The 27241-nt window shown below is 41.5% G+C and overlaps 1 protein-coding gene across 2 annotated transcripts in view; it reads right to left on the bottom strand.

Annotated features, from left to right (window-relative positions):
* The window catches only part of CNIH3 (cornichon family AMPA receptor auxiliary protein 3), an 81624-nt gene that overhangs the window by 29689 nt on the left and 24694 nt on the right, over positions 1–27241 (bottom strand). For both annotated transcript variants that reach the window (XM_048843338.2, XM_048843340.2), the window contains exons 2-3: positions 14107–14175; positions 9720–9767 (exon numbers count right to left, since the gene is read on the bottom strand). In XM_048843338.2, coding sequence (XP_048699295.1) covers positions 9720–9767; positions 14107–14175 — 117 coding nt within the window. The remainder of the gene's footprint in view (positions 1–9719; positions 9768–14106; positions 14176–27241) is intronic.

Here is a 27241-nt window from a genome sequence, read left to right on the forward strand (position 1 = left end):
AGATTCCAGGCTATCATTAAGAAACTTACAAAAGTAAGCAATTAAAAATCAATATAGAATTACACTGATGATCAATGAACCAGAAGAACACGATCTAATTAGCTAGTATTACAAGCAGCTCAGGATGCAGCATTCTCCAGAGACAGCCTTTTTACAACATATGCAGACAGACCTGAGACTAAACCAGGCAGCACCCAATCCTGTGAAAGGTACTGAATGCTTAATATCTATTGAAGCATCCTTGTGGGAGGCACTCAACACACTGCAGGCTCATGCTGGCTTGGAGAGGCAGTGGAGTTTAGTGGGTAGTGCAGTAAACTAGCACTCAGAAGATGTTGATTGCTATTCCCGGCTTTGCTGTGTAACCTTCGACAAGTCACTTTGGCCTGGCTCTACTTAGGTGCCCAAGTTCTGTTTTAGGCACCACTGTGATCCACAAAACTCCTGCTTGGCTGCCGTCTAACCCTATAGGCACCTAAACTCACTTTGTGCTTAATTATTTGCAGTAAAAGTTCCCTAGGTGCCTATGTTTCTGCCCCTGAGCATGTGCACAGCTGCCTCACCGTAGGGGTCTGGATGGGTATCACCTGCCTGAACTGCAGAGCGATCCACAAAATGTTCCCCTGCCTAACTTACGTGTGAGGCCTGATCCAGTAGTTGTACTCAGAGGCTGCTTAACTCCACACAAGACAGGGTGGGAAGGAGGAAGCCCTCTCTTATAACCCTTAGCCCAGTGGTTAAGGATGTGGGAGACCCCAATTCAAGCTCCCCTCACCCCAGTGAGAAGGAATTTCAACAGGGATCTCCCACCTCTCAGATGAGTGCTCTAATCACTGGGCTATAGTGTCAGTCTCTCTCTCTCTCTCTCTCTCTCTCTCTCTCTCTCTCTCTCTCTTGCTCAATTATTTAATTCAAATGGAACAATTTCAATATGAGAGACTGAGAGGCCCCACATCAGATTATCCCATAGTCCAGTGGCTAGAACACTCACCTGACAGGTGGCTGAGCCCTGTTTAAATCCCTTCTGCCCCTCAGGGCAGAGAAGAGACTTGAACAGGAGGTCTCCCACTTCCTGGGCAAGTACCCTAACTATTAAGCTAAAGGGAGCGTCTCTTCCCTGGCTCGTTTTGTTTGGAGATAGGCAACCTCTGAGCAAGCCTACCAGATCGGACCTGCATGCATATTAGGCAGAAAAACACACATCTTTCCCTGTTCACTGATCACTAGCAGAACTCAGCACCTCCCTGTAGCTGGCCTTAGGTGCCTACCTCCATAAGAGAGGCAGGGCTTTGCACACACCACTCTCCTCAGCATCTCCCATTGGCTAGCTTAGGTGGCTCCCTACCTAGTGTGCTGGGTTTTGTGGATTGCATTCTAAAGTGCCTCTCTCTCCCCAGGCATTGCATAGGGAGCCTAGCACTTAACTTGGGCTTTGTGGGTCACAGTGCTGTTCCAGTGATTTTCTAGGTGTCTAAGTCCCTTTGTCAGCCTTCCTACCTCTGTTTCGTCTCCCACCTTTTATCTGTCTTGTTTATTTAGATAGTTCCTGCCCTGAAAAGCACACAATTTCTTACTATGTGTTTGTATAGCACCTAGCTCAAAGGAGCCTTGTTCTTTGTTAGGATCTTGATGCACTCCTGTAATACAAATAATAAGAATTAGGCTTTCATGTTAAACATGTTAAACACTTCTGCCAATGATCCATTTCAGTACCTCAGCCTGCCAAGGACTTCCATAAATAATGGGAGCAAAAATGAAAGGGAAATGTAAATAATAACAATGGCAACACAGAAGTTAGAAAGAAAACGTTCTTACATATGCTATTCATCCACACCCTGACCAAAGCAGAATTGTTCCCGACAGTATATTTACCCAACATTTTTGTAGGCTGCTAGATAGGTAAAAGTTTCTGGTTATTCCTTGAATCAAATAAGAGATAGTAACAAAGTGCTCAAGTGAGCACCTCGGTGAATAAGACCACACACACAAAACACTTGTTAATCAATTGCATTAAGATTTTTTCAGGTAATCAAATAGTTTAAGAAAGTCTTTGTGGTCCCAGTCACAGAGTAGATACTTAAGACCAATCCAAACCTGTAAAGGAATCAGGATTCCTGAAAAGGTTTAAAATAGTATAAACCCACTTCAGGGAAAATGGCTTAGCTGGTCAGTCCTTATTAGGGCCCGACCCTTGTTAAAAGTAGAGATGAGCCTGAAATCAGATCCAAACACAACCTGAACTTTGGGAAAGTTTGGGTCTGCAGCTGTATTTTATGTCTGACACCTCCCTCAAACTATGGCCTCAACTAAAACCCTAGACGGAAAGATCCCTGAACAGATCTGAGCTTCAAGTTTGTAACAAAAACTGAAACCAGGCACATTCATCGTGGTTTGGGGTTTTAATGTCAACATTTATTTCAACTCAGCACAATAAATACAGATGAGTCCAGGCTGTCAAGTTCAGAGAGGGATTCAAACTTCCCTGAAGTTTTGGGGTGTTCACAGCTGGAGTGTCAGTATGCGCCATCATTAGAGAAAGTGGTTGGGCATGGACTTTAGATCTGAACTCAAATTTCCCTACATCCGCAGCTATTCAGATCATGTTTTGTGATTCAAGGCCATCTCTAGCTAGAACCATTTTACAATTGTGCTTCAAAGTTAGAAGCAAATGGTTTAAATACCCAAGAAAATAATATATGAGATGATAAATATTTTAAAACTTTAAAAATATAACACTGATTCAAATCACTTTATGTGCAGCAGTGTCTGCTAGGGCGGAAGCTTCTATCTGTATTGTCTTATAAGGACACGTAAGCTATTAAAATGTGAACTGAATGATTGCCCAAATAGCTCCAGCACAGTTCGTACTAGCAGAGGTTATTCTTCATAACTAATTTACATTGCCCCTTGATGTGAGTTTTAGCTACCAATCACACAGCAGGAAGAGCCTCCTGCAGGGTTTCCTGCTGCCCAGCTGGTGAGTCAGACTCAGCGGAGTCATGATATTCATGAGGTATGAAAGAGAAACGCATTAGGTATGCCAGGAAATATAGAAGGCATCAAAAAGCCACTAACAAGGATGCAGTCTTTGGACTCTAACAAGAGTGGACAAAGTGCATATACTCCAGCTTTGTTACAATCTCTGTCAATGGAAGGGATTCATGTAATGCCATTTTCTGTTCTCATTATGGTCTTTGTCCTAGGAACAATTTATCAAAACTCAAAATGCATCCTACATTGTTCTGTGAAATATCACAGCAAGTTCTGCTACTGCCACAGACTTAATTTACTTGATTTTCACTGGCCAACAATTCAGTCTCCCCCTCTAATGACAAAGGCACCTAAGCGGCAAGAAGGAAATTTTTACTATTCATTAGAGCAGGAGACAGCACCGGCTGTGTTTCAAACCTGGCAGTGAAGACAATGCAAGATTCTCTCTCTAAAGCAGACATATCTTTACAGTATGGCTATGCTTATTAATCCCTGTCTAAATTAGGAACTGGTTCATTTTTGATCAGTGCTGAAAATGATTTATAGTGCTACTAAAGGTAGGGGTATAGTTTCTATTCCCAGCTTTGCAACTGAGGCCTGTTCTGTACTTAAAAATTAGGTCTATCTAGCTATGTTGCTCAGGGTTGTGAAAAATTTCATGCCCTGAGTACCGTGGTTACGTCGACCAAACCCACGGTGAGACACACCTAGGTTGATGGAAGAATTCTTCTGTAGAGGTAGATACTGCCTCTCGGAGAGGTGGATTAACTACATCAATGGAAAAACCATCAACGTAGGAAGCATCTACACTATAGTGGTGTAGCTGCAGCTGTGCCAATGTATCATACACACGGCCTGATTTGTTGGGCTTGTTTACACTAGATTTTAGGCTGTGTCTACACTGGGATTTTTCAGATCCATAATTCCCAATTGGTGCAGTTCCACAAGTTGTAGCTACTTTGGTGGATTTAGTATAGACAGAGTTGAAACCCTATAGGGTGGTAAAATCATATCTGATCACCCAAGCCCTGTCTACAGTACATCTTCCACCATTGAGGCAGCTACACTGATGATAGCAATGGTGGGAACTCTATCACAGAAAAAGCTTCAGCAAGCACTGGCATATTAATCATTGTATTGCCTAAACTGGTACTGAGCAGGATGAGTTCACAAGATAGTTAAAACACCAGCAGCTTATTTACACTAGGGTTGCCACCACATCTGTTATTGGTGGAGCTGAACTATGGTAGCAATTTTGGGAAATTTTAGGAGTAAAAAAACTAGTGTAGCTTTCTCTTCTGGCTGTCATTTAACCCCATGAACTATTCTTCAGACAAGGCAAGGCAGTGAGTTAGTGCACTAATCTTTCACCTCTGGGAGTCAAGACCTCTGGATTCTAATCTCTGCTCTGCCAGTGAGTTGCTAGGTGACCTCCTTGTACCAGTTATTTAACATTTCTGTGCCTCAGTTTTGCCAACTGTAAAATGGGGCTAATGATAATTACCTACCTCACAAGGCTGTTGTGAGAAATGAATGTTTGCAAAGTGTCTTGAGATCTTCCAATGGAGTGCACTGGAAGAAGTGCAATGTATCATCATTATGGGCCTCTCACCCCTAGAAGTGTTCCATCCAGGTTATGGCTCAGGGACATTGGTAGGGCAGTGTGGTGAACCTAGCACTACTGCTTTCCGTGCTCTATCTTTTCTGTGGAAAAGCGATAGTAAATTACAAAAGAGGACTTTAGTCTCCAGGATTGTCTTATACAAATACACCAAAAATAAAAAGAAAGATACAACGTTTATCTTTCAATTGTAAACCCCCTCCCCAAAACCTTTTTTTCTTTTTTTTTCAATTATCTGGAACATCTCTGAGGGCAAATGTCCCTCTCAAAGTCACTTTGTGGTTGCAGGTTTCAGAGTAGCAGCCGTGTTAGTCTGTATTCGCAAAAAGAAAAGGAGGACTTGTGGCACCTTAGAGACTAACCAAGTTATTTGAGCATAAGCTTAGCTCACGAAAGCTTATGTTCAAATAAAATTGGTTAGTCTCTAAGGTGCCACAAGTCCTCCTTTTCTTTTTGTGGTTACAGTTGCTTTGACCCTGGAAATTTGCAGTGTTCCCTGTTGCTCTTTCTGAATTTACAAACAATAAATAAAAGGATAAAGATCTGACTCAGCATGTCTCTAATCCTGCAGCTCCAGAGATATTATGTTTGACTTAGCATAAATGCTTTCTTTACAGCTGTAGGAAAGGCGAAAGATCTGTCTCTTATAAATCTTAGTTCCCTTCCACACAGACTCCAATTCCAGTTCTGTTTCTCATATCCCTATCTTGCTTGAAGTTAACTAGGTTTAAAAACAAACCCGCAGTCATTTTTCGAGTAGAGTCATTTTTATTGCTCATGAAAGGGTGGGTGTGAACAAACTGGGGTCTGGAGCTTATCTGCTGAGAGAGGATATTATGGGAGATTTCCCTTCCAGACAATGTTCTGCTTTAACCAGGAAGGACTTCCCTGTTGGGGAATGAGAGGTTAACTCAGTCATTGTTCCCATGCAGTCCATAGTCACATCTGAATTGCTACCTGCTATTAAGTTGCCATTTTTAAAATTTGTCCTCTAGGGCAGTGTTGTAGTATTACAATGTTTACGCTCCATCATGTTGCCAACTGTGTTAATGATAGGAAAATCCTAACTGCCCTTAAAACCAGAAAAAAAAGTTTCCATCAGGCATCTGTCAATTAAATAAGTTTCTCTAGAGAATGTTGTGCAGTGCACCAATAATGTAATAATACAGTCATCATAATGAACAGTAAAATATTAAAAAATATCATGGTATTTAACCATATAAATAAGAGAAAAATTCCTATTAGATGATCTGCATGAGGAGAGTCCAGTGGACCAGGTACCAGAAGGAAATCAGAAGGACTGAGCCATATTTCCAGCTGTTCCACAGATTTGATGTGTGAATTTGGGCAATTCATTTTCCCACTGTACCTCTGTTCCCCCAGCTGTAAAATGGGAACATTAGTACTACTCACCTATGGAAAAAGTCTTGTGACTACAGATGGTATGTGCTAAGTTTTATAAACTGTTTTTTAAAAATCTCATAGCAGTTACTTTGCATAGCGAACTGCAGTGTCTCCTGCCAGTTCAATTCATCCTTCCTCTACCTTCCGAGGGATGATGCAGGATTAAGCTCTTGACATGCCCTGGTAACATAAAAAAGAACAGCTTGCTCCAAGTCCGACACATGCTTTACAGCACTGCTCTGCATCCAGATTGCTGAGGGGAAATACCCAGCTCTTCTACCTCTCGCTAGCACTGTGGCTGTGTCTACACTAGCCGTTTTCCCCTATAATTTCCCAGTGTTGCTAACACCAGTTCAGCACCACCCATGGTACCAACAGCAAGTGGGCTACTAGTATTTTAAGTACCATGCCTTTCTCTGCTCATAGCTGGTCTAAATGACATGATGGTTGAAAGAGAGACATGGTATGTAAGGTAGTATCTTTTATTGGACCCACTTCTGTTGGTGAGAGAGACAAGCTTTTGAGCTACACAGAGCTCTTCTCCAGAGTTGGGAAAAGTACTCTCTTTAATATCCTGTGACCAAAATGACTACAACAACACTGCAAACAATGATGGTTAAAACACCACTGGCACATTGCCGAGAGGAGAGTTCTCACCAGCAGAGCTGCAAAATTGGTAACAAATTTTAGGAGGGGGAAAAGCTAGTGTAGACCCAGCCTGCACGGCTATCAGCATCACTAGCACATACTTTAAGTAAATCAGCTTCTGTAATAAATCTATGGGCATGTACATACACAAAAAGTGTGTGATTTCCAGGTAAACCACATGTGACTGGAAGACCATACTACAGAGCTCCAAAAAACAGGCCTCTGAGATAAAGGAGAATTTCAGTATCTCACTGGGAACCCAGTTTTAAAACTGGCTTCAGGAAATAATATCTTTAAAGCATTTACATTGTAATCCAAGGGATCACTCAAGTCTGAACAAAGCTCATAGCCTCTTTTTCATCAAAGCTTTATTGTCTCGCAGAAAATTTGAGCAGGTCTAGGTCTATCCAGCAGAGGGCAGCGATACACATACATAAAAGCCAGAACATTACATACATGCCACCTGCTTTACATACTGCCTGAGTGAGATATTGTTTTCATGGTATGTAAACATTTTCCAAATTAATTCACATCAGATAGTGATGTTTGTGAATGTTCTGGTTGTGCTGTAGTGGGATCCCTCCTTTGTCAACCCCACCATGCTTGAAAACTCAATCAAATTATGTAACATCTTCCAGTATAATCAAACACATACCCACAAGCTATTGTCAAACCCTGCAAATGAACTCCACTACATTAAAAAAAACTAAGGATTTCCAAGATAATTCTGACAAACCATCCAGTCTCTTCATCCATTGGGGCTCACTATATGTGACTTGTATGGTGCTGTGTGCATGATCACTTGTGAGAGACCCCCCTGTAGAACCTGGGACAGTGAAATGAGGCACATTTTTACAAACCACTCATAAATCCCTTTAAAATAGAGGTTAATAGCCAAAAATCAAGAATCAGTTCTAGTGGCATTAACAGTAAGACTGCTGGCTTTATGTTTGTAAAGTGCTTTGAAAATGTTAGCCAACCCCAACACCCTAGGAAACAGGTATGTGTTACTATTTCCCCATTTTATAGAAAGGGAAACAGGCACACAGAGGTTAGTTATCCACAGCCACACAGAGAGCAATGTTATAGTAATCAGAAGGTCTTTAGAGTTCATTACAAACTACAGATTCCCATGTCCTTAAAACACTCAGTGTTTTAATTGCTTCCCCAAAGCTCTGCCACTAACCATGAATGCTCTAGAACTGCTATGTACATAAAAGCGATTATTAGTAAATATTGGACTTGAAGACTGCACATCTCTGTAATTATTCCTTCTTCCTCTTCCTGTATCACATCTCCCAATTAAAACAAATGTGTCCCCAAAGAACCTGGGAGGAGATGCTTCATTAACAAACAATTTAAGTGAGTTAGAAGTCTGATCCCTGGTGTATGCAGTATCAGTAATTAGCCAGAAAGCACCATCTTTGCAATGAGGCTCAGGCTCAATAAAAATTAAACTTTCCTATGGGCAAGGACTCCCCTCGGGACTCACATATATTAATACATTTGCCACGCACCTGTTGCTTTCTGTCAGAGAAACTGGGACACAGCTGGAAACTAGCTGGCTTCTGAGTCAGCAAAATAGTTCCTGGGAAAGTACTGATTCTTTTTTATGTTTAGCTAGCATGGATTAATATTTTCTCTCCTTGTCAGATGCCCAGTACAAGTGATTACACATGATTCTTGATAGCAGTGTGCTCACAATTGTTCCCATGCTCAGTCTAAACTGGTATAAATCAAGTTATTCAACAGAAGTGTTTTATAAAGTAGGGTCCCTCCCTAGCGCAAATACAGTTGTTTAGAACATAATCAGGCCCCGGGATCAGGCTGAGCCAGTACTTAGCACTGCCAATATCACAACATTTTGAAACTGAGTTTCCAGCTGTTCTGAACATAGCCACAGGCAGTCAATAGTGTTAGCTATTTCATTGCTGATCACAGTAGCAGAAACATCCAGGATGAATACAATGCAGCAACAAATACTTTCCAGTCTGGACATTCTAATGACATCTTCTAAGGGCTGGAATGTTTTGCTAATTGTCATGATGTTGCATTAAATACTATAATACAGTGCATAGGTACACTTATTAAAACCTTTTTTGCAAGGTCAGATCTTTTTACTTGGTCTGCTCAGAGACAGAATGGTTAAAAAGACTTGATGTAAGCAGTTTGCATAATATACTGGCTAAGTGCATGTGATCATGTCTACAGCTAGTGTTTGGCCTGATTCAAGGTTAAGAGCCTTGTACTCACTCCCAGCTAATGGTGTTGCTTCTTTAGCACGTGCTGGGGCATTGTGATTTTGGTCCTGATGGTCACTGGTGCTATTCTCCCATTGATGAGCACAGCTTACATTGAAAATCCCACCCTAAGGAAACCAGACATGTTCAGTGTTGGTCTAACTTTGCATCCAGTGAAATCAATGGGACTTTAATGGAAGCAGAGTCAGGCCAACACTTGAGTGCTTTTAAAAATTCCATTCTTAAATTACAGTAGAATTTGTAACCCGTTACTGGATGAGTCCTGCAAAGAGCAGAGCACCCTTTACTCCCAAATAAACTGAGGTTACTCAGCACCATCAGAGGGTCAGCCTCTATAATCTCAACATTCTCATTCAGCCTGTAAGAAACTCAAAAGGTTGAACTCATGCAAATAAAATGCTCCATTTATCAAATAATTAGTAAATGACTGTCCAGCAAAGAATAATTATAAACCTCAGATCTTGATGGCAGCACAGGGCATGTGGCCATAACTGTCACAAGTTACACCTCCAGAAACCAATCATCACCTTCAAAAAGCAGGTTATTAAATCTGAACCTGAGAATGTTCTGAAATGTTCAGTCCTCGTCAGGAAATCCTAACTTATGGCAGCCCCTTCTCATTACCTCCACTTTGTTTTTCAAAGGTAACACTGATTCCAATTTTCACACTGGAATCTCAGATTTCATGAGTGATGGTGGAGGATCAGTGGGATGGGCAAATGGACATACCCAGAACAGCCATCTGATGGTCTCAATTCTCATCAATGTCATAGATCCTGTTGGTTTATGCTCACCTTTCGCAGAAGAAAGCAGATGCGCTCAATGTTTCTTAGTCTCTCTCGCTGCCAAAGAAAGGTGGAAAAAAAGTGGTGGGAGGTTATATTGTGTAATTAATTGAAGAAAATATATCACAAACATAATGGGCCAAAATCATCCATGGCTTACATCCAGATATCAATGGAGTTACACCAGGGATGAATTTGGCCTAGTAATATTTATCTCTCACATATAACTTTAAAATAGATTCACTCAGTTGTCTAAACACCCTTGTGAGGAAGGTAATTATTATTCCCCATAACATGTGAGAAAACAAACCAGAGATGAAACTGAGCCATCAAGTTAGCAGGGCAACAACTTTGAAGTCAGTATTTGTGTCTTCTTACACTAAGGCTGAATTGGTCCAGAGAGACTGAGACACAAACTTTCAGATTCCCACTAACTTCAGTAGTGATTCCACACAGAGAACATTTGTTTATATAAGTACCTCTATAATTGCCAAGAGGCTCTATCAATGTGGAACTTTTATAGTTGATCAGGCTACTACAATGTATTTGTAATATGCTAAAAATAGCCTTTTAAAATAGAAGACATTTACATGAACTGAAAGATACTGTACTTGAGGATTCCAGTGTTAAGGACAATGCAGCCTCAGCTGATGCAAGGAAAGTCAAAATAAAAACTTTAACAGGCTTTCTGTTAAATGGATCATAGGTGAGAAATTCACTAGTAAAACAATGTTCTGCTCTGCTTACACATATCACTCGAGCCACCAGGCAAGATTTTGCTCTTGGTTACATCAGGGTACATCCAGAGTAACGCCATGACACTCAACGGAATTATTCTGCATTTACTGCGGTTAGCACAGAACAGACTCTGTTGCACTCTGCCCAAGAGGAGTGAGCAATTCAAAAGTAAGTGAAGTTTTACACCTCTTCTTACAATAAATTAGAGAAGTGGCTTGGCGTGTACTGTACATTCTCCTGAGGGTTGTTTAGGTTTTTCTCTAGACATTGCAAAAGCTACTATTTACAGTCACCTTTCTGAAACAAATAATGAGATGAACCAATGTGTAAAGCCAATTCTCTCTAAACTGTCTGTGTTTTTCAAACTGTTTTAAGCTGATTCCATTTTGTGAGGATTATATTTCTCCTATAAAAAAGATTTCAGTCTGGGGAGACAGTGGAAGGTACAACAGTAATATTTTGCCTTTACATGGCACCTTTTATGTCAAGAAGCTCCTCAGATTATGGTGCTATCCTGCAATGGGGTCCACGTGGGATGTAAGGTTGCGCAAAACACCACTGGCTTCAATGGGAGGTCCATGTGGATGTAAGGTTCTGCCAACATAGCTCCCATTGCAGGTCTGGGAATAAACATGCCTGGTCTTCTGGAAGAGGAAGTTCTTTAGACTCTACAGTGGGAATCAGGTGACCTGAGTTTGAGTCTCAGCTCTGCCATAGTCTTCCTGACTGATATCTCTATGACTCAGCTCCCTCTCTGTAAAATGGGGATAATAATACTCCCTTACCTAGCAGGGATGCTGTGAGAATAAACTGATTAGTACAAGACATTAAAATAGTATGATCTGGAGTCCACACAATTAAATAGATGGAAATGTGGGCACCAACTGATACACAATAGGGCAAGAAGGAAAAACATTTGGTGAATGACACCAGAGCAAATGCCTCCTCTCATAAAAATCTCTCCTAGTGTGCTAGAATAACACCCATTAACATCCACACTGAACAGGAGAAAGTATCATGAGAATACAGTTTGAGCTATTACAGAAAGTTTGCTAGGTGAGAGTCAAAATGGTGCTACTGATACAGAATAACCTTGCAGGATTTTATTGGACATTTTCTGTGCAATGTTTGTTCAGAGTAAATGAAAACTACTGAACATTCTGGGATTAATGAATTAATTAACTAATTAAATCACAACGTGAATTGAACAGGGACACACAGACATTGACTTGCTTATCCTGGAAACCAATTACATTTGCATTCTAAAACAAAAGCAGTTTCTCTCTCTAGGGCACTATACAAGTTTAGGAACAAAACAAATTACTGGGACGTGATGCAGAGATAGGCACAGAAAGTGTGCCTGTATAACAAGATGAGGACAAAAACGCATGAGGAGAATTAAGAAACATTGATAAATAGGCCTAAATATTACTTTCATAGAAAATGCTGTAATATATTTCAGTGGAGACTGTTCCCTACAGTTTCCATTTTCAGTTACTATTTTAGGGGTGGATTTATTTTAGTAGATTAACAGATACAATTAATCACATAAACATACATATTAACTTTAGACTGGCTCGATGATTCTGTAGTACAAAGCTCCTTGGGAGACTCAGGTTCAAGACTATCCTTACAATGCCATATTCAAGGGTGGTATAAAAGATGACATAAGTTACGTTTTGGGAATAAACTAGTCATGAAACGGATTTAAGTGGCCAAGTGTTGTAATTTGAATCTGTTTGGCCTTTGGTGGCAGTGCAAGATGTATATAACACACCAATCTGATATTACATGGGAACCACAATCAGCCCATAGTAGAAACAAATGCAACTCCTAATGAGGTCAATGGGCCAAGTTCTGCCTTCTGTTCTGCTGATATTAATGTGGGGTAACTTCACTGAAGCCAATGGAATCACTCTGATTAACAATGGCTCACCTGAGAGCAGAATTTGCACCTGCTTAAACCAGGACTGAATTTGACACCAGGAATGTTGGGAATAGGTCAAGAATATGTTAAAATAAGGGAAGAGGGAAAGCTGTCTCTTACCCATTGACTGGACCTCCTGATACATGCCCTTATTTTTTAAGTTATACTTGTTTTGCAGTCACACAGCGGATGCCAAATCTTTGCCACTTACCCAATATGTAATCGATACAACTGTTTCTGTCCCCATAGAATTTGGCCCACAGACTTTCAAAGGAGATGCACCCCTTTCTTCCAGTCTATATTTAGTTAAATTTGGCCCAGGCTCCTTGTAAGTGGGGTAGTCACCCCGCTCTGGCACAGCAAGGGTTAAAAGCCAGCACTTGGAGAGGGCTGGGGTTGAGAGCCAATCAGAAAAGGCTGAGAGGCAGCCAATCAGGGCCAGGCTGGGCCCCATAAAAGGGCTGCAGGGCCGGAAGGCAGGTGGTCTCTCTCTAGCTTTGGAGAGAGATGGACCTAGCTGCCTGAAGGAGTGAAGGGTACCTTGGACAGAGCAGTGCTGGGGAAGGGGCAGGCTGAGCTGGGGAGCTCAGGCCTGGCGACCTCCCAGGCTGAGCCCTGACAGGAAGGCCTAGGGAGGATCTGGGGCTGCAGGGAAAGGCAGCAGGTCCAACCCCCTTGCCAATGAGTGGCCATTACAGACTGCAGTCTGCCCCAGAGAAAGAGGGCTAGATGATGACTGGCAGTAGCCACTGAGGCAAGGTGGGCTTAGAGGGTTGGGGGCTCCCCTGGGAGGGGAGACCCAGAGCATGGGGGTACTGTGGTCGGCAGAACCCCAAGGGAAAAGGGCACCGGGTCCAGGAAGGACACAGGGACCTGAGGCAGGAGAGACATCAGCCAGCAGGAGGCGGTACAAAAGAGCTAATTCCCAGACTGACCAGCAGGAGGCACAGTGGCAGTGAGGGCTAGATCTGCCACACTCCTACATAATTGACAGATTGCTGGAGTATAGCAGAGCTTACAGCCTCTGTGTCAAATTACCCTTTACTGTAAGCAGGTGGAACCTCATTTTCTTGAGTGGGTTATCCCCCCTTAGGGTAGGGGAGAATTTTGACCTCTGCCTCTAGGCAGAAAGGTGATGATTGCGTCCCTCATCAAAGCCATTGAGTAGTCAGTACAGACAATGGGTCACTCTTGAAGCAGATGAGGTGAATGAGGTAATATCTTTTATTGGACCAACTTCTGTTCCGCAGAGAGTCAACAAACTTTCAAGCTCTCACCAACAGCAATTGGTCCAATAAAAGATATTACCTCACCCACAGTGTCTGTCTAATATCCTGGGACCGATACAGCTACAACACTGCAAACATGGAGAAAATGGTCAGTCCACTGCTTGGGTGCAGAGGAGAAAAGGGATTTTAAAGGGGGAAAGTGTGCCTCAAAATTAAGAGATGCACAAAACCCCTACAATCACATTTCAACTTCTCCTCTTTCTGAATCTCTAAGTGCTCTCAAGCCATCTCCAGCAAGAAAGGGAACTACCTGAGTAAAAATCCACCCTGAGACCATCAGATTGATGGGTTGCTAAATCAAGAGTAAATAGCAGCTGCTCTTACAGACTACAACTACATTCATAAGGGATTCCTAAATCTATTTGCATATTTTCCATTGACAGTTCAGCACATCTTCTTCCATTCAATATCTAATGTTTGTCAAATCTCAAGCTGTACTCACTGCATGAACTGGATTGCACTGGTCTATTGGGCTCTTGAAGTCTGTCCTTAGCTCATCAAAGGCGATTATCTGCAAAATAATTTTTTCAAACATTGTAATGACAGCAATAATTTCAGTGAATCCAGGTCTTTTTCTTTATAGTAGTTACTAAGATCTATTCTTACTAACTTGGGTTGAAATTCATCCCAAATATAACGAATTAATTATGTTCTATATAATTTTACAGAACTATATACATTTCACAAATCTATCTTCAGCCACAAGATCACTGTACAAAGTAATATTGATAGGTCATGCTATAATAGGACATACATATTGACCCGCTGCAAGGTTGAATCACTCCTCCAATAAATATGTGCTTCTATAGTATTTTTCAGAGATCAAAACTCCAAAAATGAATTCATTTCTCTACAGATAAATGCAATAAACCATAGTCCTAAAATTGAGAGTTTTGGAAAAGGGTGTTGTGATAAAATAAGGAAAAGTCAGAAGGCAACCTGATTTAATTGGAAGTGGAGGATTATTTCGCTATTTGAACATTAAGGGGGGTAAGCACAAAATCAGACAAGTTAGAAATGAAAAAGACCTGATTTGTGCCAGTTACATCATACACCCCCACATCTCACCCCCAACCAGAAAAAGTTTGATCCATAGAGCAAGGATTCTCAAATTTTCATACAGTGTAGACGAGACCAGGTCAACATTTTTTCAGCCTTTTTCTTTGTTTTGTTTCCTTACAGATTTTCAAATAATAGGAAAATTTTAATGAAAAATTTGCTTTTGTTCACAATTTTCCAGTTTTTTATATAGCATTTTTTTCATTTTGAATAAAAAAAAACTATTTTAGTTTTCAAAAATAGATTTTTTTTATTTTTATTTTACAGTTTTGTTCCTCTCCCACCTTTTTCTCCTCTCCCCTACCTTTTCTTTTCCACTGGAAAAGTGGAATGAAGGAGAAAGGCAGGAACCAAATATAAAAACTCCCCCTGAAAGCCAAAAATTTAAAGCTGTCATGGGGGGGGAGGGGGGCTGAAAACTGAAACAAAACATTTTGCTTCACTGAAAAAAAACAGAAAATTCCATGAAAATTTTTGAAAGAAAGAAATACTTTTTGTTTCCTAATTTTTTCAGGGGAAATATGCTAAAAAAAAACAACCCCAGTTCTAGTGTAGCCCACACTTTGCTGAGAGATTGGCTCACTTCTCACCCAGTCACAAAGGGTCAGAACCAAGCGAGGGACTTGCATTGTCTCCCCACCACCACCACAGAGCCTCAAAGTTTGGAGGCACAGCGTCTTGGTGTGGATGGCCCGTTGCCTGTAGTGGCTCTTCCAAGAAGAATGACGATCTGAGAGGTGGTCCGAGGATTATGTAGGCTGAACTCCCTGCTTGTTCTGCAAGAGGACTGGGGAGGTGGAGAACAAATTCTGTCCCTTTGACAGAACTTTCTAAGGAAAACTCCTCGCTGATGACAAACCCTCAGGTTTTTCCCTCTGGGGAGGGTGATCTGGCTTTTGCTGTTTACACTCTTCAGTCATTCTGACATCCCTCTCCACCATCTCCTTAGTCACTGCTTAGCCAATCTGGATCGATTTAGCTCTTTTAATCTTTCCTAATAAATCAGTAACCTAAGTCCCTTCATTATTTTTGTTGTTCTCCTATGAACTCCACCTACTTGGTCTGTATCTTTCTGGTGTTTAAGTACCCTGAACACACCGGGTCTGAGTCTGTTCTACTTACAGTAGTGGAAATCTCCAGTAACTCCATTTAAGTGACTACAGACACATTGGTGTAAAGTTGGTTTAAATGAGGCAAAAATCGGGCCTACAATTCCCAGTGTGGTCTCCCCAGAGTCGACAACAGGTAGACACAACCAACAGATGGTGAATGCAGAAAGGTAGCGGGTACATCTACACTGAATAAAACCCCAAACCTGTGGAGGTGAATTTCAGAACCCGGGGCTTGCGGTACAGGGCTAAAAGCAGAAATGTGGACATGGCTGCTTGGACTGAAGCCTGGGCTCTGCAACCTAGTGAGGGGAGACAGTCTCAGAGCCCAAGCTCCAGTCCAAGGAGGAACATCTACACTGCTATTTTTAGCCTGTAGTGTGATTCCCACAAGCCTGAGCTAGTTGACCAGGCTCTGAGACTCACTGCTGTTAGTTTTTTGTAGCGTAGACGTATCCAATGAGACAGCTGTTCTGCAACTGAAATAAACATGTGGTCACAGCATGTAAACTGCCTAGCTTTACGAACAAGTAAGCCTCAAAACAATCCTGTTAAGCCGTTATGATTGGCTCTATTTTGCAGATATGGAAACAGAAGTGCAGAAAGGTTGAGACTTGCCAGATCAGAGCCCATATAGCACTCTAGTGGCAGAAATGAGAATAAAATCAAAGACTCCAAGTCCCCTGCTCTAACAACACTGTTACTACCAAGTTATAGAGCATTTAAAATTAAAGAATTGTGGCATTTTCAATAGCAAACTACAGGTTGCCATGTATTCAGCTGATAACTCTTCATATCACAGCATTATTATTAAATGTTTGTTATAGTCTTACTGATGTGTAGGTGCTGCACAAAGAAATGAAGGACAGTCCTTGCCCAGAGGAGCATACAGTTTAAGTTACATATGACAGGTAAGGATGCCAGAGTAGATTACATCATTTTTGTGTCAGTTCATTCGAGACTGTAGTGATTCTCATGTCACCCACGTAGTTGTTATTGGGGCATTTAGTGCACTGAATGAGGTACACTACCTATTGTAACAGGCATGTGGCACCAGATCCTGCCATAATAGAGGCAAAACCTCAGACATATCTCCATTGCTATGATGATCAATACCCCCCACAACACACCTTTCAAGATCCATGGGTCCTACACACACCTATTACAACATATGATGCACCTCATGCAATGCATCAAATGCCCCAATAAACAACTATGTGGCATCACAACAACAATGAGGCAATCGCTGTGCTCTCAAATGAACTCACACAGAAAAATGATAAAAGACAAAAACACTATATCAGCCATGGGCAAACCCTTTTCACAAAATGATCACTCCATATTTGACCCTCAGTCCTTGTCCTCAAAGGAAACCTGCACAACACCTTCAAAACACAAGCCTGGGAATTTAAACTCATAACTTTATTAGACACTAAAAATCATGGACTTAATAAAGAAACTGGATTTATGGATCATCACAACAATCTATAACCCATTATGCCTCCTTTGTCCTGTGACTGCAAAAGTGTTACTTGCCCATTTCACCTAAAATGGTCTCTTATGATGTTAACTCCTTATGCTAAACAATTTGTTTCACCTTGTGTTTAGCTGTGACACTGAGTACCTTCCTCAGACCTAAAGAAGAGCTCTGTGTAAGCACAAAAGTTTGTCTCTTTCACCAACAGAAGTTGGTCCAGTAAAAGATATTACCTCACCCACCTTGTCTCTCTAAAAGCATAATACACAGAGCCAGTGATATCCACAGAATTATCTCCCCCACCTCATCTCAGGTCATAAGCGATTGTTCTAGTTACTGGTGGACTGGTATCCACATCACACAAAAAAACAACAACAAAAACCCCAAACCCCAACACCATCACAGTTGGCAATATTTAATATCCTTGCACTAAGATGAGATTGGATGGGCTATGGAGACTGAACTATCCTCTGACTCCTAGAAGAGATCTTCGAGGTCTGAGTTGAGGAATATTTGTTGGGCACAGCATGGCAGGAAGCTTGTACTGCCACTGCCTATGCTGTACTTGTTCTGTGGATGGAAGAAAAAGGTAAGTATTGGAGCTACCTATGGAGTGGTTATAAAGATACTGGTCCTCCACAGTTACTAGAGAGGACCAGAATGTGTTGTAGCAAGGAGCTTAATAAAGGTAGGAACTTCCTGGTTAGGAGGTTCTCTAGCTGCTGCTTAAAGCATGTCTCTGTGTTTATGACCTCACACTACACTATGCATCTAATAAAACAACAGAATAAAAGTTCCCTTGATTTATAAACATACTGGCCACACTCTGTGGTGACTTTCTCCCCATGCAAGGCCATTAACTCCAAGTGTAAATCAGCACAGAATTTGCCCCAATTTAGACATTCTTATGCTGCATAGTTTACAGATTCTGTGCTGGCATCACCTGTTTCAGAACAGCAACCATTAGGAAGGTATTTATAGATGTGCCTGAATTCCCCCCCACCCACATGCATGCTTCTCCAGACAATGACAGCTGAATACAGAAGTATTTGTATGAGATTGAGGCTGATTTTCAGTCTCCATTTATTTCTTTACACAGAGATCTAACTGAACATTTCAACTGGCAGTGGCAGGAAGAAATCCAGATCTCTGTGTTTTAGGGAGGCCATTCTAATTTTTGACCACTGAGCCCTTATGGGCGTGTTTGGCTTGAGCGCAGATGTTTGTTTTTTTTGTTGTTAAACTGACGACGAGTAATTTCTGGGTAGGAAATCTGCTGAGAATATTCTTTAAAGTGAATTCATTGCTGGTAAAAGGTGCTGCATTGATAACTCTTGGGCTTGAAGATTATAATTTATACACATCTTAGAAACATCTAAAAATAAAATACTGAGATGAAAACATACTACAGGCCTGAGCTGGAGGGACTACATTTATCGTCCATTCATAGCCCATTCACACTGTGTCTTGCCTGCTCAGACTGCCAGCAAAGGTGCCAAATCAGTGCTGAATAATGTGGTGAATATCAGTCCATGCTGAACTAATCTGAGAACAACAAACACAGAACAGCAGTGGTCTCAGCACACCAGCAGGCTAACTGATGTCCAGTTTTTTGTAGGCACCATTGTAAAGAAGAATTTTAAGGAGCAATTTGAAGGAGGACAATGAGATAACTTCATGGATGTTTATGGGGAGTTTCTCCCAAGCATGAGGGACAGGATGAGAGAAAACATAAAGGTACTCATTTGAAAACTTTGCAAGTGGGTGATGGAGACTGGTATCATTGGCCAATCAGAGGCAGGAGTCGACATCTCAATAGTGAAAGTGTCGAAGTGAAGGGCTAGGAAAATAATATTTGCAGCAGCACTGTGCATGGGTATGAGTGGGACAAGATTGCATTTGGCAAGGCCAGAGAAAAGGATGTTGCAGTAATTGAGATGTGAGATGATGAGAGCCTGGATGAGAGTTTTAGCTGCATGTATGGCTTTACCCCAGCTCCAGTCAAAGTTCATTGTGGGACCTTGTACCAATGCAGTTGTCTCCTGGTTGCCCCCTCGTGGCCAGCAGATGCTCTGCAGCAGCCTGCCTCTCATTTCCATCTTTAGGGCCCTTAAGATCTCCACAGTCTTTCTCGTGGCTAACACCCTTCCCACCCCGACACCCCACCTGCCATCTGGGGCTAGTTAAATAATAGAACAGTCCTTATGGTCCTCAAAATAAAGTCCATCACCACACCCCAGAAGCTCATACTCAGCTCTGGCTCTTAGTTCTACCACACAGAGAGATCTTCTTCTATCCCAATAAGCTCTTCACAAAGTTGCCTATTCCTAGCCCTCCCTAGCAGGAGCTCTACCTTTTACCTCTGATTTCCTTCTGTCAGCATCTTCCCTGTGCTGAGAAGAGAAGACAGCATATATACTGTCCTCCTTCAGAAAGCGCCTCCCAATTGGCTGAGAGATAAGGAAGCCCATTCCCCTCCTCCCCTACCCAGCTACATTACAGGCCCTTAAAGGGACAGTCTCCTGTTTTTTTTTCTCCACCCATCCAACTACTAATGCCTTGGAATGCTTCCTCTCATCTGGCCTTGGCCATTTATTGAGCCTTTAAAATGGCATAATATTGATACTGGCCTGAAATGGGAACAGCAAAAAAGTTTGAGGTAAACTCTGTCCTCCCCTGCATGCTAGCAACTTCTGATAAATCTCTAATGAGAGCTTCATGTGTACATCTGAGCATAGTTTGGCCCATTGACATTTGATAACTAATTGCAGGTGAAGGCAAGAGATGGAGTGTAGCTGAGATGTAAACTGAAAAAATGTTTTGCCCACCAGTGCCTGAGTTTAGGGTTTACTGTTTCTTCTTCAACTGCCTGATAACATTGCTAATATCTTAAGCAATGTTGCTAAACGTTTGGTGTCTAGTGACCCTGAATTCAGGGGTTGGCTGGTAAGTATAGGAAGAACTAGTTTTCAGCTCTTGTTTCAAACTATATTTAGGGCCCTTCATTTTTGGTTTTTATTTTATTTAATTTTTCCTGGAAATGTATTGGTGTTTATTACAACAACAAAAACAGGTGAAAATTGGTGGGAAAAACTATTAATAATTTTCTGGGTAAATATCAGGGTTTATTTTGGTGGACAGAAGGACGGGGGAAACTATTCGGTAGACTAATGCTTTGATTAATGAAATTCAGTGTGGTTTGCTGCAGAACTAAACAGAACTCAAAACACAATGCCACCTCTGAGTTTAAGAAAACAATGTATCTATAGTCCCCAAATAAAACTTTTCATTTGAATAAACAGTTTACTGTTGTGGACTTAGAACTATTAGCCTATAAATATTTACATTTAATAATTGGGCCACACCATTTGCAGTGCATCCTTTTCTCCTGTTTTTTGGGTTTTTTTTTTAAACTTTTGAATATTTCCTTGTGTTCTGAAATGTATTCTGATACAGATTTTTGTTTTCTTCCCATTTTAGTGTGTCAGATCTTTCAACCGTTACCGGCTAACAGCTTGAAATGTGTATTTAGTGGGCATGAGATTCATCTGTACATTCAGATGCACACGCACTTCAGAGCTTGTGTGCATGCCTGTTTGTTTATTGTGTGTATCTTCTAGACTATTCCATAGCCTTACTTCATCAGGCAGCTTTGCATATACACACAGACCAATGTATTTTCGTAATACATATATCTCCTGCAATGTATTGTATTTTCCTAATAAAACAAGTTATTTTTAAATATTTGAATGATTCAAAAGTAGGGTGAAAATAAAAAAACAAATACTTTTTGTAAAACCTGGGATTTTTTTCTGTAAAAATTGGTTTAAACTGAAAATGAAGGGGCTTAACTACATTGTAAAAAATCCGTGGCCTTCTAGAACATCATTGTTGTCACTATGCTGCACGCTGCAGCCACTCAGAGCTTCTAGGTGATAGAACTCAGATCCTTCTACCCCAAAACACAGCCCCCCCCCCTTCCCCATCACCTCACAAAATAGCAGCTATCCCACAAGCCGCTTAGAAATTCCTTAGAAATTTTAAAAGTGCAGTTTAGAGAAAACAAGATCATAAAAATTACATAACCACAAAATTCATTTACTGAAGTGAAGCCAGGCCCACATGAGCTAAGAAAGGTAGGAGGGTATCAGCTGACTCTCTGCTCCAGATACCCAGAGCTGGACAGATCTGCAGAGGAGACTATCTCCTCAGAATCAATTCTCAAATCATCAGGTTTCTCCAGGACATGGGCCAAAGTCAGCTGCTGCTGTTTAGGAGACATTTAAAAAAAAGAAAGAAAAACAATATCCTAAAAACAAAGAGTAATATTGGAGAGGGTCTGAAAATATACTGACTGAGGCCCAAACAACAAAGTTTCGTTCTAAGTCTAGATCTAAACGTTTGCCCATCTCTGAAAATCATCAGACAAGTTAAATTTGGCAGTTGTCATTCCATAAAGAGGAAATTGTTCCATTATCTTATCTGTACACTAGGAGGGCATTCATGGTTGTAGTCACTCCCATTCCTATCACTTATTATTGGGATCTAGCTTTGGATCTGGAGCTGATAAGGTTTAAGGATTGTTTTGTTACAGGCTACAGAGCAATTCCATTTTCAGCCTCACAAATCTAATTCTGTGACCCACTGGAATAGCAGAAAACCATTTACAAAGGTTACAATCCTAAGTACAAAAAACTTAGAATCAAGCTTTCCAATGCACTGGAAGTCTAATATTAGAGGATGTTGATTTTACCTACCTATGCTACTGCACTTTATAAATTAAAGTGCTTTACAGATATTAGTTAATCCTCACAGCAGCTCTGTGAGATAACCACTTTACAGGTGGGGAGACTGAGGCAGGGAAATTCAGTGACTTGCCCACAGTACACAAGAAATCTATGCCAGAGCCAGGATTAGAACACAGGTGCACCTGACTTCTAGCCTGGTGCTTAAGCCCCTGGGTTATGGTGCATTCCAGGATAACAGAATAACATTTTGGGGCTATTTTTACCCAGATTTTCTATCTTCCTGGGCATTAGAGTAGTACACACTGTAGTAAACTGACGGTTTTAAATCTGCACAATGTGTGCCAAATTCTGCATGCAGTTGCACCTCAGTAGGGATCCCAAAGTGCTTTACAGTATGGATCAGTGATAGTCACAATCTTTGGGGTAGAACACAGCAGCTGTTTAGCAGTAAATAGAAACACTGTATAAACAGTTTACAGCAGGAAGTGAAGAATAGCCTATCCAATTGAAACTGCAGGGAGTGAAGGATTTAGGTTGGCAGAATGTAAAATTACCAGAGTTTCAATTTGACCAATACACAGGATCAACGCCCATACATCCCAAGAGACTTTTTAATGACCTCAAGTGGTCTGGCCTTTAGTTTTATAACTCATACAAAACGACAACAGCATCCAACAGCAGTGCCCCCAAACACCAAGTTGCCACCTTTGGCAACACTCCCTTAGCTAGCACTAGCAGTAGGTTCTTCATTCTCTCTGTGAGCCAGGCACAAGACATCGACATTCAGACACGCACAAAGCCAGTGCATTAAAATCTCTGCACAAGAATCAGGATTAATAATAGGCCCACACAGTGCTTGCACTACATCTCCACTTCAAACTTTATTTTATAAATGAATTAACTCTCGGGTTTCTGGGTAGGTTCCATGGGACCTCTCTTCTGACACCTACTGTCACGCTGCCTGAAATGGCTTGTGACTAAGGCTCAGATTTAGTCACAGGTATTTTTAGTAAATGTCACAGACAGGTCATGGACAATAAACAGAAATTCATGGCCCCTGACCTGTCCATGACTTTTACTATAAATACCCCTGACTAAATCTTAGCTGCTCCTAGAGTGCTGCTGCTCTGGGGAGTCCGGGACGCTGCTGTTCTGGGAGGTCCTGGGGGCCGACGGCTGGCCCCTGCTCTGGCGGTGGGGACTGGCTACCTCTGGCTGCCCCCAGAGCCACTGCTCAGGCCGCCTCTGGGGCAGCCCCCAGGACCGCTGCTACTCCAGCAGTCCCCAAGGCTGCCTCCCTCTTTCTTCCCCCCTCCCTCGGCTTCTCGGGCAGCCCTAGAGTCAGCCGCACTCATGACCATGGGTGCCAACCTCAGGGCAGACTGCCAAGAAACAGCATAAACCCCAAAGTGGTTGGGTGCAAATTTTGTATCCACGCAGGGCTCTAAAGAGAAAACTTGTAGTCAATTCTCTAACTAACTAGCTAACTAACTAAAGATTTATTTATTAAAAAGAAATGAGAGTTATTGACAAGTTTGGAGAAGGTAAACATAAACATCCAAATGAGAAACAGTCTTAAGTTCTGAAAGATGATAGTTGCAAGCTCTATATGTCCTTCAGGGCTAACCCAAGCTAAACAGCTGGAGACTCATCACTTATGCTTAGAAATCTTTGCCCTTCAGAGTTCAAGCAGCATAGGGATAACAATTTCTCCTTAACAGGAATTTTTATTCCCTTCCCCCAACATTCAAGATGTGATGGGTAGGGCCCTATGAAATTCACAGCCATGAAAAACGTATCAAGGACTGTGAAATCTGGTCTCCCCCAATGAAATCTGGTCTTTTGCATGCTTTTACCCTATACTATATAGATTTCACAGGGGGAAACCAGCGTTTCTCAAATTGTGGGTCTTGACCCAAAATGGAGTTGCAGGGGGTCGCAGTATTGCCACCCTTACTCCTGCGCTGCCTTCAGAGCTGGGTGGTCAGAGAGCGGTGGCTGTTGGCTGAGCGCTCAGCTCTGAAGGCAGTGACCTGCCAGCAGCAGTGTAGAAGTAAGAGTGGCAATACCATGCTATGCCAACCTTACTTCTGCATTGCTGCCTTTGGAGCTGGGTGGCCAGAAAGTGGCAGCTGCTGACTGAGGGCTCAGCTCTGCAGGCAGCAGTGCAGAAAGAAGGGTGGTAATACCATACCAGGCCATCCTTGCTTCTGTGCTGCTGCTGGTGGCGGCTCTGCCTTCAGAGCTGGGCTCCTAGCTAGCAGCCGCCGCTCTCCAGCTGCCGAGCTCTGAAGGCAGCAACTCTGTCAGTAGCAGTGCAGAAGTAAGGGTAGCAGTACCGTAAGCCCCTCTACAATAACCCTGTGACCCCCTCACAACTCCTTTTTGGAGCTTTTGTTATAACACCATGAAATTTCAGATTTAAATAGTTGAAATCATGAAATTTACTATTTTTAAAATGCTATGACCATGAAATTGACCAAAATGGACCAAGAATTTGGTAGGGCCCTAGTGATGGGACAAGAGCATGTGCACATATCCTCTTCAGGAGTGTGCAGAAAGCAATCAACAAAGTCTTTTGTCCATAGTGGCTTGTCTGATGTCTGTAGACCTTTTGCTGGGGAGGAGAAAACACCTTGAGGTAAATTAGCATTTCGCACTTGATAATGCTTCTCCCCTGACTGTGGGTGATCTACAGTCTTAGAAAACGTTTTTATAGTTACAAAGCAAACATTTAAACATTATCTTATGACATGGAATACAGATACTATCAGCAGGATTAACACATGCAGTATCCTACAAGCATTCCAAAATGTCTAAACATTATACACATTTTTATAACTCTAATATCTATTTTAACGATCCTAACACACAGGTGAACCAGACTGGTTTCCAGATATGCATTTGTCAGTGGTTAGTGAGGCTTGGGGCCAGGGCGTGAGCTGGCACCATGTCTGCCAGCATCACACCTACCAATAAAAAACAAAAGCAACCAGCCTCATTTAAAAAACCAAAACCAACCAAACCTTAAACTCCCCACTTGCCTATCAAATTCTGCTGCACTAATCCAACGCACTGTCACAGCATTATTAATCCTACCCTGCCAGGATTTGGGGACAGAGAAGAAGGCCCTCATGATAGGACCAAGGACACTACTGCTGTGGTACCATGGTAATCAATGTTACTTAAGTAAAAAGAGGGGAAAATCAGATAAATATTTCATAGATTCTAAGACCAGAAAGGACCACGGTGATCATCTCATCTGATCTCCAGCAAAACACAGGCTATAGGACTTCCCAAAATAATTGATTTTTAAACTAGAGCATATCTTTTAGAAAAACATCCAAACTCGATTTACAAATTGTCAGTGACGGAGAATCCACCATGACCCTTGGTAGATTATTCCAATGGTTAATTACTCTTATAGTTAAAAAATTACACTTTATTTCCAGTCTTAATATGTCTAGCATCAACTTCCAGTGAATCTTCTCATACCTTTGTCCGCTAGATAGCAGAGGGCATTATCAAATATTTGTTCCCCATGGAGGTAATTATAGCCTGTGATCAAATCACCCCTTACCCTTCTCTTTGTTAAAACTAAATAGAATGAACACCTTGAGTGTCCCACGAATAAGTCATCTTTTCTAATCCTCTAATCATTCTTGTGGCTCTTCTCTGAAGCCTCTCCAATTTATTAACATCCTTCTTGAGTTGTGGACACTAGAACCAGATGCGATATTCCAGTAGTGGTCGCAGCTGTGCCAAATACAGAGATAATATAATCTCCCTTCTCCTATTCAAGATTTCCCTGTTAATGCATCCAAGGATCACATTAGTCCTTTTGACCACATAGTTGCATTGGTCGCTCAAGTTCAGCAGATCATCCAGGATGACCCCTACGCCTCTCAGAGTCACTGCTTCCCAGGATAGAAAAGTACGGCCTACATACTTTGGATTCTCTTGGAAATCCAGTAGACTCGGCTCCCTTCATATGGGGGTGGAAGGGACACATAGTGCTGATGATGACTTACTCAGTGACTGGCTCCAAAAGGAGTTTGCTTAATTCTACATTTGCTGCTAAGTCCTGAAAAATAACAAGAGTCCCTGGCAAGGAAATGAAGCAGGAATTTCATCTTCAAACTCTTCAGAAGGCAGGGAAATCAGTTGCGTGAACCATGCTGGAGCCAGAGAGATAAAGAAAGCTGCTCATAAGATACCAACTTCGCTGAATCCCGAAGGCTCCAGTTTGATTAGAGGCTGTTTGAGATGGGAGATTTGACATAGCTTTAATCTCTTCTCTCACATCAAAGTCATGCTGCTGGAATTTACAAATGGCAGGTGTGAGGCTTAATTTTCTGAATGGCTGTTGTGTCGTCATAAGTATTTTTTGGAGTGACTATTCACTTCCCAAATTCAATTTACCATATAGAGATGGCATAAAGCTTTGCATTCATGGAAAATTATACAGAAACAACTGCATGGGGTTTGGTTCCTACAATTTCTTTTCTCTAGTTAAACAAAAACTGAAATCTAGTTTTAAGAACAAAGTTCAGATTCAAAGGAATGGTAGTACAAAAGCTAAGAGACCAAATCCAGGCCCTATGTGGTATTTGTGCAGGCATGGGTATAATCATGTATCAGATTTGTTTGTGTGTCAGATAGGGGGCTGATTACTAGCACCCCAAGGCTATCACTTCCTTTGGTAAAGTAGTAGAGACCTAGCATTCTACTCTCAGCTACCCAGGGGTGTGTGTGATTCATGTATTAACTGTGTCTCTCTATAGCACATGGATTCATTACAAAACATGTATGAAGACTGGCAAAATTCATGCCTAGTGTAACTCTATTGGATGAAGTTGCAGGGATAAAGTTAGACCATTCACTTTAAAGCTTGCCAAAAATTATTTGATTTTGCTGTGTATTTTGTTCCAGTGATATAAGTATCCAACTCCAGTTGCATTATATTATCAGACCATCAAAGAATCAACTCTTTATCTTTCAGGTTTCTTCAACAATATTCCCTATTTTGGTTCTTTTTAACTGCTAATCTTTAAAACCCAGAAGGTACCTTTATTTCTGTAACAGCATTTCCCCTTTTGCCAGATGGGTATATTGACCAATTTCTCAGTATAATCTCAAGTGGTTTAGTTCCTTTCTTTTCTCCTTAGTATCTCAGCTACAACT

This window comes from Caretta caretta, chromosome 3, assembly GCF_965140235.1.
Source record: "Caretta caretta isolate rCarCar2 chromosome 3, rCarCar1.hap1, whole genome shotgun sequence".
Lineage (NCBI taxonomy): Eukaryota > Metazoa > Chordata > Testudines > Cheloniidae > Caretta > Caretta caretta.